Source organism: Propithecus coquereli, unplaced genomic scaffold, assembly GCF_000956105.1.
Source record: "Propithecus coquereli isolate 6110/MARCELLA unplaced genomic scaffold, Pcoq_1.0 Scaffold27, whole genome shotgun sequence".
In the NCBI taxonomy this organism is placed as follows: domain Eukaryota; kingdom Metazoa; phylum Chordata; class Mammalia; order Primates; family Indriidae; genus Propithecus; species Propithecus coquereli.
The window spans coordinates 12,390,960-12,403,558 of record NW_012148285.1 but is presented as its reverse complement, the minus strand read 5'-3'; the positions used below and the strand labels follow the sequence as shown (position 1 = coordinate 12,403,558).

The 12,599-nt window shown below is 42.8% G+C and overlaps 1 protein-coding gene across 1 annotated transcript in view; it reads right to left on the bottom strand.

The window, feature by feature from the left end:
* The window catches only part of TMC7 (transmembrane channel-like 7), a 37,468-nt gene extending 26,210 nt beyond the window's left edge, over window positions 1-11,258 (bottom strand). The window contains exons 1-4 of the mRNA XM_012647552.1: window positions 11,148-11,258; window positions 8,245-8,393; window positions 4,308-4,475; window positions 2,118-2,200 (exon numbers count right to left, since the gene is read on the bottom strand). Coding sequence (XP_012503006.1) covers window positions 2,118-2,200; window positions 4,308-4,475; window positions 8,245-8,374 — 381 coding nt within the window. The 5' untranslated portion in view covers window positions 8,375-8,393; window positions 11,148-11,258. The remainder of the gene's footprint in view (window positions 1-2,117; window positions 2,201-4,307; window positions 4,476-8,244; window positions 8,394-11,147) is intronic.
* Between the last annotated feature and the right edge of the window lie 1,341 nt (window positions 11,259-12,599).

Genomic DNA, 12,599 nt, shown 5'->3' with positions numbered 1-12,599 from the left:
GAGGAAATGGAAATAATCTGAATGTCTATCAATAGGGGACTAGCTAGATCATGAAAATCCATATGATGCAATAGTAAGCAAGGCCATGTAAATGCATAGGGAAAGGTCCAGGAGACTGTGAACCACGGTGTCGGAGGTTCGCTGACCTCTGGAGAAGGGCACTGTCACATTTTACTCTATGAATTCTACATTTTTCATGACAGCCATGCATTCTTCTATTATTTGAATAATTAAGTAAATTGTTTAATAGAAAAGAAAAAGTAGAAAATGCAAGACTACATATTCTCTTTAACTATCCTAAAAGCTGGACACAGGCCATAAAAACTTGTCCAATGAGATGAAACCTGTTTATACCGCCCCAGGTTGGTATCAGAGTTATCACCGATCTTTCCCTCAAAATAATGTAACATTACAGGGCAAAGGGCCACTGGGCGTGGAAAATAAGTTCTCCAATTTGATAATGGGTTTGGTTCAATTGTTTTAAAAAGATAAATCTCTGTTCCATCTCTCTGGCCCTCTTTCACCTGGGTCTATTTCAATTTAAATTAATAACAATAAAATTAAATTAAAACTCAGCTTCTCAGCCATACCAGCCACTTTTCAAGTGCTCAAGAGTTAGTGGCTCTCGTGTTATATAGCGCAGATCCACAACACTCTTCAGAATATTGCAGAAAGTTCTCTTGGACAGGGCTGCTTTACATCATGCTTACTTTATTGAATATTGATGATCAAGTACAGTTGAGTCCCCTATAAAATCTTTCTTATGAGGAAGGAGGTTATGATGTGTGAAGATTCACAAACAGAAACTTCTCTTGTAGGATGTAATCTAAAGAAAGAAGACTAGCAGCAGCTCTGGGATCTGATTCCAGTTTTGAGTAGCAGTGTGACCTTGGGTGAGTCACTGAACTTCTTTTCTCATTTGCATAGTTGACATTTGCATAGCTTCCATTTTTATCATTTGCATAGTGTATATTTGCATAGCTTTCATTTTCTCATTTGCATAGTGGACATTTGAACACCTACCCAACAATCCCTCTGAATTGTTTTTGCAGAAAACATGAGCTCAGAGATTAAGTGCACTTTTTCCAAATCAAATGCCATGGACAAGTTCAAGGCTTTCTACCTATCTATTCAGAAAAGTGGAAGCTCAATGACATGGCATTTTAATACCAGTAACTTTCAGAAAGATACTTCTATTTATCTGTATTTCATAAATATCTACAGCAGTGGTTCTCAACTGGGGCCAATTTTGTCTCCAGGGAACATTTGACAATGTCTGGAAACATTTTTGGTTGTCACAACTGGAAGGGGGTGTGCCACTGGCATCTAGTGGGTACAGACTAGGGATGCTGCCCGACATCCCACAAGCACAGGACAGCCCCCACAACACAGAACTATCTGACCCCAAATATCAACAATGCCAAGGTTGAGAAACCCTGTTCTAGAAGGCAGACATGGCCACCTTTCATAGCTGCAATCTTACTTGCAGAAAAAAGTGGGATGAAAAAATTAAAACACGCCCACAAAATCATTTTTTTAGAAGATGATACAAAACCTTTCAGAACTACTGTAAGAGCAATGAAATTAATTCAATTTTAGAGCAGGGGGTGTTAACCTGGGATTCACAGACTTTTAAGGGATTTCAGGGAATCTGCATATGTCCATGTACATGGTGTACGTGTGTACATGTGAGTCTGTTTTCTGTGTGTAATTTCTGAGGAGTGGACACAACTTTCATCCACGTAGTCTAGCACCCCAAAATGTTAAGGTTTTCAGTGTCAGAGCAATTAGATAAATTCTATCTAGGTTCGTTTTCACTGAAACTTCGTTCTGTGGGGGAACTCAGTAAATATTTTGCTACGGGTCAGTATGAAGGTCACAAGGACTGGGAAAAGGCCAATGGCTGGAAGTGACAAAGCATGTTTCCTGTCATGCTAGCAGGGGTGAGTGGACATTGTCCTTGCTGATGAGATAATCACAAATCCTACTTCTTTTACTGGTACATGTGTCAACACTTGTGTTTGGCTCTCACTGTGGACATCCAGGAAACTGATCTTTAAATCAACCAATTTTCAGTATATTGAGGGTCCAAACAAAAGATCATGTTAAATACTTACAGTGCCGGAAAGCAAGTCTATGATATAACTGTAAAAGTAAATGAGTCCAGAGCTACTTATTGGATACGCTGTACATTGTATATCTGCAAAAAACAAAAACAAAAACATCAGTAGAAATAGTTTTACAGTCTCTGTAACTTGTCTGGTTATCACAATTTGTGTATAAGCAAGTACAGTCATGCACTGCTTAATAATGGGGACTCGTTCTAAAAAATGGAGTTGTTACATGATTTCAGCATCGTGCAAACATCAGAGTGTGCTCGCACAAACCTAGATGACATAGCATACTACACACCGAGGCTATATGGTATATAGCCTATTGCTCCTGGGTTCCAAACCTGGACAGCATATTACTGTACTGAATACTATAGGCAAATGCAATACGATGATACATATTTGTGTAGCTAACCATAGAAAGGTACAGTAAAAATACAGTATTGTAATCTTATAGGTCTACTGTTGCATATGTGGTCTGTTGTTGAATGAAACAACATTATATGGCACATGACTATACATATATATATACACACACATATTTAGATATGTCATATATTTGCATGTTTGTATATGGATGTGTTTGTGTATTTGTGATTTTCTATGTGTAGCCCAAACCCCAATATGTCAAATACAGTAGCATTTCCTCCTATTTCTATTTTCTTCTATTTCTATTTTTAGTATTTCCTTCACTGGTCTCTCTAAATATTTGGGGATATATGCCTTTTCTATATATTTTGTGTGTGGATCCATATATAAAACATATTTTCTGCTTGTGTGTGTGTTTTGTAGTTTTGGGTTCATGTTTGCACATGTTTCGGGATATGTGATTGATACAATTGATATCCCACTTTAAGTACATCTAATATAGAAAGACTTCTATGTGTGTGTAAACATAATTTTAAAAAATGCATATATTTACATACATATAATTATCTAGGAAATTTTTTGAACACCAGTTTTAGTGACACTATCTTATGCTTGAACAACTCACTTCCTGTCTGTATCAGACAGCTATGGCTGTGTAACAAACCACCTCAACGTCTCAGTGACTTAAAACCCCAAACATCTATATTTTCATGCATGGGTTTGCAGTTTGAGTTTATTCAGCTGATTTAGGCTGAACAATAATGGACTCCACATTTCTAGGTGAGCTCCTCCTGTTCCCAAATAGTTGAGATCTGTTCTATGTGACTTCATTCTGGGGCCCAGGCTGAAGAGGAAATGGTCCCTGGGGACTGTTCTTCTCATGGTAGGTCACAGGGACAAAATCGGGCAAGCCACCCTCACAAAGACATTTCAAGCTAACTCTTCCCTAGACAAAACGAGTCTCATGGCCAAGCTCAATACCAAGCTCAACGAGGCAGGAAACAGTCTCTACCCACAGCGGAAGGCCCTGCAAAATCACAAGTACAGGGGAGGGACAAATTGGGAAAAATAACCCAATCTACCACCCCTTCTCTGGGCCTTAGTTTCCTCTTTGTTAAAATAAGGGAGTTGAACCAGTTCCTCCAAGGCCATTTTCAGCTCAGTTCCGCTGTAATTCTAACATGCAAAACTCTTCCCATTTGAAACACTTGGGAACGCCAGATGATCTGACTTGTGTTGAGAATTCAGTAAGAAAACCCAAGTTTAGCACTTGTCGTAATGTCTGGCACACGACTGGTGTTGAGTAAATGGTGCCTTTGAGCATCACACTTATCAGAGATAAAAATCTTGAAATAAAGTCGCTGGGCTAGACTGTATTATGTTTGCTAAATAGTCTACTTTCCTACCCTGCATTGCTCCTTCCAAATGCCCTGATGCACTCTACAGTGGCCAAGTGACTTGCATCGGCCAATGAGATGTGGCAGAAATGCTGTGTGTATCTCCAGGCAGAAGCTTCAGGAGCTAGCACAGCTTTGTCCTTGGCCACTGTGACTATCGGTGGTCCAGATAGAGGTTGCTCCATTAGCTTGGGCTCCAGAGTGAAGACCACCAAGCCACAATGGACATAGGCTACGATTGAGACATAAACCTTTGTGGTTATTAGGCACTGAGTGTGATGGGGTCATTTGTTTCTGCAGCATAACCTAGCCCATCCTGACTAATACAGTCACCCAAGACTTAGAACAAAGATTCCTAGCACAGGAAGCATTATAGAGAGGTACACGGCAAAAAGAACACGCTTCATAGAAAACCAGTCCTTGGACTCACCCATGTCTTTGAATGGAATGAGCACAAAGCTGCTGTTGGTGATCTTGTATTTGGTAAGAAAGATTGGGAGCAAAACCAGCATAAAGATGATCAGAAATATCACCAAATTCAGCAACACCAGGAACCGCAAGAAGGAGAAATAGGACTGAATCCCAGTGCCAAATTTCCCTGGAAAAAAGAAATTCAGACATCATTGACCAGAACTATTGACCCACTACATGTAGATTCCGTCAGCCACAGAGAGCTGAAGCCAGAGGTGGAAGATGGGAGGAAAAAATATTTTATTTTTTCTACCACTGGCTTTAAGCCTCTACTTCCTAGTGGATTAACTTTTCATGTGTAGATCTACAATCTTGAATTAATTATTTGAGAATGGAGTGAGGGAGGGCTCCATATTTATTTTCTCTCATAGGAATAAGATGAGCCTCCACCCCATTTATTGATTGTCTTTTGGGGAAATCACTTGATCGTATATGTATGAATCTGTTTCTTAACTCTACCCTGTTCCATGGGTCTACCTATCTATCCTTGCATCAATACTAGACTGCTTTATTTATTCCAGATTTATAATAAGACTTCATATATAGTACTATATGTCTTTCACCTTTGTCTTCCTCAAGATTGTCCTAGGTATCCTTTGCCTTTTGCATTTATATTCAAACATTTGAATCAGTGTATTAATTTTCACACACACATACACACACACACACACACACACACACACATATACCCACATACCATCTGCTGAGATTCTAACTGCAATTACATGAAATACATAGGTCAATTTGAGGAGAAGTGACATCTTTTTATATTTTGAGTCTTCTGATCCATGAACATGGTATATTTAGGTCTTATTTAGTTTCTCTCAATAATAGTTTATAGTTTTCTGTGCAGAATTATTGCATATCTTTCTTGAGATATATTCTTAGGTATCTGACATTTTCTGATGCCACTGTAAATTGTATCATTTAAAAAATTTCATTTTCTAAATGTCTGTTGGTGGTATATGGAAATACGATTAGTGGACTTTGTTAAATTAACAATTAACCATGTTAAATTAACATGTTAATTTTAATAGTTGTCATTTTTATTTTCTACCTATATATCATGTCATCACAACAAAAAATGGCATTTTATTTCTTCCTTTCCAATTACTGTCCCTTTTACCCCCACCATATTGCCTTGGACAGGACTTCCAAGATGATGCTGAGTAGAACCTGAAATAATTAGCATCTTTTTCTCATTCTCAACCTCAGGGGTAAGGCTTTCAATATTTCACCATTAATATGATGTTTGCTGTAGAATTTTCACAGATATTTTTTATCAGATTAAGAAAGATCTCATCTATTTATTTGGTAAGAATGAGACCCGAATTTTATCAATACTTTTTTTCTGCATCTGTTGGGATGATAATCTAATTTTTCTCCTTTATTCAGTTGTTGTGGTGAAGTACATTGATTGATTTTCAAATGCAAAACCATCTTTCCACTAGATAAGGATTAAATTGCTAAGGACAGAGAGCAATTTTGAAGAGCAAGGGTGTCTGCTTGTTCTCAGTGGGGGCCAAGAACTTATCTGCAGAGATGGAAGATATAAGATAGCCATAGTCTTTGTCTCTCTTTAATATTCAGCAACTGCCAGAGACAGGAAGCTTGCTTATCCCCTGGCACTCATGCCCGGTGAGCACCCAGCTGGCCAACAAATCAGACAGAGCAACTGAGGAGAAAATCAAAGTCCCAGTTCCCAGGGAGAACCTGTCCTCTACCATACAAGCCACTTTCTGAATGACAATCTCCAGAAAGGCCACTACTTAAAAAGGAAGCTGGACAGAGTGGCTAAAATCCTGGACTCTGAAGTTTGAATGCCTGGGTTCAAACCCTGGCTCTGCCTCATTCCAGCTGAGTGAACGTGGGCAAGATCTTAACCTCTCTGAGCCAGGCAAAGGGTGAGTTCCTATAGGAAGGGTTCTTGTGAGGATTAACTGAAGTAATATGAGTAACATGCTTAACGCAATGCCTAGTTCATATGAATGCTCAATAAAAGTTAGCTTTTATTATTTTGCTCCAAACATGATGTTACACTTAAATCTCAAGACAAAAAGTATGAGTGCATGGTTGAAGTTTTAAGTGAGCCTATGAAACCCCTAGAAATATGTCTACACTCTCCTAATAAAACAACAATAACAAAAAAGGTAGTTCAGGCAAGGCACAGTGGCTCATGCTTATAATCCCAGCACTTTGGGAGTCTGGGGCAGGAGGATCGCTAGAGGTTAGGAGTTTTAGACCAGCCTGGGCAACACAGCCAGACCCCATCTGTATGCAAAATTAGTCCCAGCTCCTTGGGAGGCTGAGGTGGGGAGGATCGCTTAAGCCCAGGAGATGCGGGTGCTGCAGTGAGCTATGATGACACTACTGCACTCTAGCCTGGGCAACAGAGTGAGATCTTGTTTCAAAAAAAAAAAAAAAAATTCATTGAATGGATTACCAATGGGTATTTTATGGGTTTTTAAATAATAATAATGGGGGGAAACCACTTCTTCCATTTATCCTGCCATGTTCCTTATAAACTTTACAAAATTTCCATTTTAGAAGTTTTGAGGAGATGCTTAAAAAATGTTTTGCTCGATGGCAGAAAACATATACTCCTAGGAGGATCTTCCCCTCTTGCTCTGCTATGTCACCAAAATGTTTAAGGTTTCTTTCTAATTTTATATTTTGGCATGACTTTCATTTTTTGTATACTTGCTGTGGACTGAATTGTATCGCCACCCCCAAATTCATACGTTGAAGCCCTAACCACCAATGTGATGGTTTTTGGAGATAAGCCTTTGGTAGGAAGTTAGGGATACAAGAGGTCATGAGGGTGGGGCCCTCATGATGGGATTAGTGTCCTTATAAGAGACACCAGAGAGCTTTTGCCTTCTCCCCAACACACACACAGAAGAGGTTATGTGAGCACACAATGAGAAGGCTTGTTCCAGCCTCCAGAACTACAAGGGAGAAAAACTTCTGCTGTTTAAGCCACTCAATCTATGGCATTTTATCATGGCAGCCCAAGCAGACTAACACGATACTATCTCCCAAATTCTCACCATTATGAGAACATGGGGATTCTTAGTATCTTCAGGGTCACGGGTACCCTTTCTTTGGCTGTCTGGTGAAGCCGATGAATCTCATCTCAGATAATGTTTTTAAAGGCATAAAATACAAACAGACATAGAGTTATCATCATATTAAAAACCATATTTGTGGCCAGGCGCGGTGGCTCACGCCTGTAATCCTAGCTCTCTGGGAGGCCAAGGCGGGCGGATTGTTTGAGCTCAGGAGTTCGAAACCAGCCTGAGCAAGAGCGAGACCCCGTCTCTACTAAAAAATAGAAAGAAATTAATTGGACAACTAAAAATATATAGAAAAAATTAGCCGGGCATGGTGGCGCATGCCTGTAGTCCCAGCTACTCGGGAGGCTGAGACAGGAGGATCGCTTGAGCCCAGGAGTTTGAGGTTGCTGTGAGCTAGGCTGATGCCACGGCACTCACTCTAGCCTGGGCAAAAGAGTGAGACTCTGTCTCAAAAAAAAAAAAACAAAACCATATTTGTGATAGAATAACATATGAATACCTTCACTGGTACATTAAATAACAACATCTAGTGGCAAGTCTAATAATGACCTTTCTAATACATTTCAAAGCAGTGATGTGCGTAAAAGGTTTTCTAAGATAACTACAACAGCCGGAAAGGACAGGAAAAGATCCACGATTTTTGCTGATGATGAAGACCCATGTTCTACCAAGCCTAACGGTGGTTTGCGGCTCACATTCATCACAGCGGCAAAGGATATGCTCGATTTCAGCTAGTGCTTAGTGAAAACGAAGCTGTACTTTTCCCCCAGACACAGAGAATTCCGCACAGGAGACTGCACGGAATTTGGGGTGCGGTACCTTCTATGCTGCGGATGTCCTCCCGCCACAGCTCCAGGTGGGTTGTCATCTCGTGAGCCTTCTCCAGGAATCTCTTCCAAGACTTGCTGCTATACCGTTTCCACTGGTCCCACTCGGATAGATACTTCATCTGGGTCTCCTGAATGTCTCTGCATTAAAAACACGATCACAACAATGACAACAGGCAACATCATCGCGTCTCTGCATCCAGTAAAACCCCAACTGAGAGGATGGGAAAAAACCAGAGCCTTCCTACATTGCTGTTGGGAATGTAAAATGGCACAGCCACTGTGGAAATCAGTTTGGCGGTTCCTCAAAACGTTAAACATAGAATTACCATATGACCCTGCAATTCCACTGCTAGGTAAGTGCTCAGAAGAATTGAAATCAGGCCGGGCGCAGTGGCTCACGCCTGTAATCCTAGCATTCTGGGAGGCCAAGGTGGGAGGATTGCTTGAGCTCAGGAGTTCGAGACCAGCCTGAGCAAGAGCGAGACCCCGTCTCTACTAAAAAATAGAAAGAAATTAATTGGACAACTAAAAATATATAGAAAAAATTAGCCGGGCATGGTGGCGCATGCCTATAGTCCCAGCTACTCAGGAGGCTGAGGCAGAAGGATCGCTTGAGCCCAGGAGTTTGAAGTTGCTGTGAGCTAGGCTGACGCCACGGCACTCTAGCCTGGGCAACAGAGTGAGACTCTGTCTGAAAAAAAAAAAAAAAAATTAAAAAAAAGAGAAGTGCATTTTAATTTTATGGCTCACCATCATTTACCGACTAAAAAGCACATTCTTCAGGCTGGAAAGAGAAGGCGCCAGGGCCTGAGGGTGAGAGAGGGAAAGCCAAGCATCTAGTGAGGCTAGAGCACAGTGTTAAGTGTGGGGGTGTGGACCACCCCACCTTCACCGGCATGCAGCAGGGAGTCCGCCCTGCCCCACGGCATGGCCCTGGCCAGCCCTCCATAGCACGTGGCACACACCTCCTCCTTCCCCCCAGTCAGTCCTCCTCCAGCAGACAGGGAGCTCCTGCCAAGGGAAGGGCTTTGAACCTTCCAGTCAAACAAGCCTCTTTGTGCTATGCCTCAGTTTCCTTATCTGTAAATTGGGCTTAATAAAGTACCTACGCTTAGACCAGTGGTTCTCAACTGGGACGATTTTGCTCCCTATATCCTTGCCAGGGGACATCAGGCAATGCTTGGGGACATTTTTGATTGTCACAACTGGGGAGAGGGGAATGTGCTCCTGGCATCTAATAGGTAGAGGCTAGGGATGCTGCTAAACATCCCACAGTGCACAGACAGCCTCCCCTACAGGGAACTATCTAGCCCCAAATGTCAACAAGTGATAGTGCCAAGGTTTGAAAACCCTGCCTCAGAGGGTAGATATGGAGATTAAAGGAAAGAAAGAGCTTGGAATAACACCTGGCTGGATGTCAGTGCTCAATAACTGTTAGCCACTAGTATTATCACCCTCGTGTCCTTTTCTTTGCCAAGTTCCAGGGATGTGCTGGTAAACCAGGTAGGTGTGGCCCCTGATCTCATGAGTCTCCTAGTGTCCTTTTTCCAACTAGCTTGGAAGCCCCTCGATAGAAGAAAATCTGTCTCCCTTTTGGGCGTGGAAAAATCTGGTGTAGAGCAGTAGTGGTATTTTATAAGAATTCAAAATATGAATCTGAAAGAGTGGGAAATGAAATACATTCATAAAGTCTTACTTTATTCACATATTTCTTGAGAATACAAGTGTCCCCTCCTCCAAACTGAAAATAAAAATTACCCAAGATGACATGTTTTCAAAGCTAGAAGGCACAGTGCCTCATGCCCATCTTTATGCCACTACCTCTGGGTAGCCCCCATTACAGAGTTAAGCAGAAATACCCCTCTCTGTCATTATATCAAGTTAATGGGCAAATTATGTTTTGAATTCTGCAAGAACGGAGGAGATGGCAAGCTACCACCGAAATCCCCTCTCCCCTTCTCTGGCACTAGCTGGAGACATTTCCCAGCCTTCCTGGCAGTGAGGTTTGGCCATGTGACCCAATTCTCTCCAGTAGAAATGTAAGTAGAAGTGATATGTCCAACTTTCAGGCTTAGCTCATAAGCTCCCCTGATTGCTCTATCAATGTGTGCATGCCCTGTTGCCATGTGACTTTGCAGCTCTTCCCAGTAGGAGGAGGAATCTCTTTTCCCACTGATTGAATCTGGACTGGCCTTGTGATCTGCTCAGACCACAGAATGCAGTAGAAGTGTTGCTGTGCCGGTTCTAAGCCCAGCCACGGGAGGCCTCTGCACCTCTCTTGGACCCCAACTGTCACCATATAAGCAAGCATGAGCTAAGCTGACAGAGGATGATACCATGTGATCATCCCAGCCAAGGCCATCCCAGACCAGCTTATGGCCAGCTGACCCCCAGCCTACATCAGAAGAGCCACCTGCCCAATCACAGCCAACTACAGATATATAGAGAGCCCAGCTGAACCTAGAGGAATTGGCCAGCTAACTTATAGACTTGTGAAACTGTTGTTTTAGGCTACTAAATTGTGGGTGCTTTATTATGCTGCGTAGCTAACTGGTGTACACAACCTTCATACTTTCCCTTTCTACTGGATAAATGCAGACAAAAATGAGCCTTTGGGGAGGGGGTGCAGAGCCACAAGATGGAAGGAGCCTGGGTCCCTGAATGGCTGCCAACTCCTCTACTGACCTGAACCTAGTTCTTTACGTGAGCAAGAAATAAACTTCTAATATGTTGACCTATTGCATGTTTGGGTATCTTTGTCACAGAGGCTTAGATTACCCTACGGAGTAAAATTTTAATTATGTTAGCTCTTTAGGAAATGCATTCCATGCATAAAATGCACCTCTGCCCATAACATACATTAGGCGGTTTCCAGGTGGCTATCAAACAAACCTTAGTCTCCGCTTCTCAGAGATGTTCAGTGCATACTTTCGAATGGATTGGCTATTGAGGTTCTCAGTGATTCCTCCCTCCAGATGGGAGCTGTAAGAGTCTGTCGGTTTCAGCAAAGTGCCACTTTGCCTGTCCCGGGAAAGGATGGCCGTCCTCCTGCGTGCGACGGACCGGTAGCTTGGCAATTCTTGAAGGAAGTTCACAGCTGGAGAGGAGAAGCAACTCGAATCCAGAGACGGGTTCTCTGGGAAAAAGAGAAGAAAGCCATGATTCACTCCAGGAAGGCTGGGAGCCAAACCGCAAAACTCACATAGGAGACTTGGATCTTGGGCACCGTAACTAAACATTGCAGATAGTCACCAGCCTGGGCCAGTGATGGGAACATTTGGATCTTATTTTATTTACCAGGATGGTGCTCGTGGCAAAGAAATCATCTGCAAATGGGTTCGTTTTCTGCAGATGTGTTTGTAAACATGCTTTAAATTGTATGATATCTGATTTCTAGTGTTTGCCTGCAGCCACTACCTAAAAATGTGGCATTGGGCAAGTTTTCTAAACTATGTTTTTAATTTGTCAAATGGGGCTTGTAATATTTGCTCCAAGTATCCTCACACAGTATAGAGTATGATAACACATGCAATAAAACTTTGAAAAGCATAAAGTGCTGTGCAAATGCATGGTGATAACAACATTGGCGACAATAATAACAGCATTTACTGAGCATTACCCGTGTGTCAGGCACTGTATTAAGAACTGCACACGTACTCATGGGATTTGGGCTGGCCTTGTGACCTGCTTGGGCCGACGGAATACAGTATACATGATGCTATGCCATTTCTCAGCCCAGCCTTAGGAGGCCTTGCGTGCTTCTGCTCCTCTCTGCAGCCCAGCTAGTACAAGCGTCAGCTACCCTGCTGGAGGATGACACCATATCCCAGCTGAGACCACCCCAGGCCTTCAGAAAGCCGACCCCCGAAGGGAGGAGCCAAGATGGCGGACGAGAAAAGCCACCAGTCCGAATGTCTCTGCAAAAAAGACACATTTTAGAAGAAAGAGAAAAAAGTAAACTAGGAGAGAAACATAGATCGGGTGAGGGTTGGAAGGAAGGGTGCCTGAAACTACAGGAGACTCCACGGGAAGACGTGCCGAAGAAAAATGGAAAGAAAAAGGGCCCCAAAAGCCTGGAAAACCGCCAAAAAGGGAAGGGGAACCGGTAAACTCCCCCCCCCCCGCAACCCCGAACGCCAGGGGGCCCCCGAACCACCGGAAAAAACCGCCCAAAAAAACCCAAAAAACGCCGCCCCCAACCAACAAGGGCCCCCTGCCGAACCAACCCCCGGCCCCCCAGCCCCCTGGGGCAACCCCCCCGGGCGCAGACCCGAGCCTAGCGGCAGACTCCATAGTGCTCCGTTCTCTCCTTCCCCCTCCCTACCCGTGCGTGCCCAGAGAGAC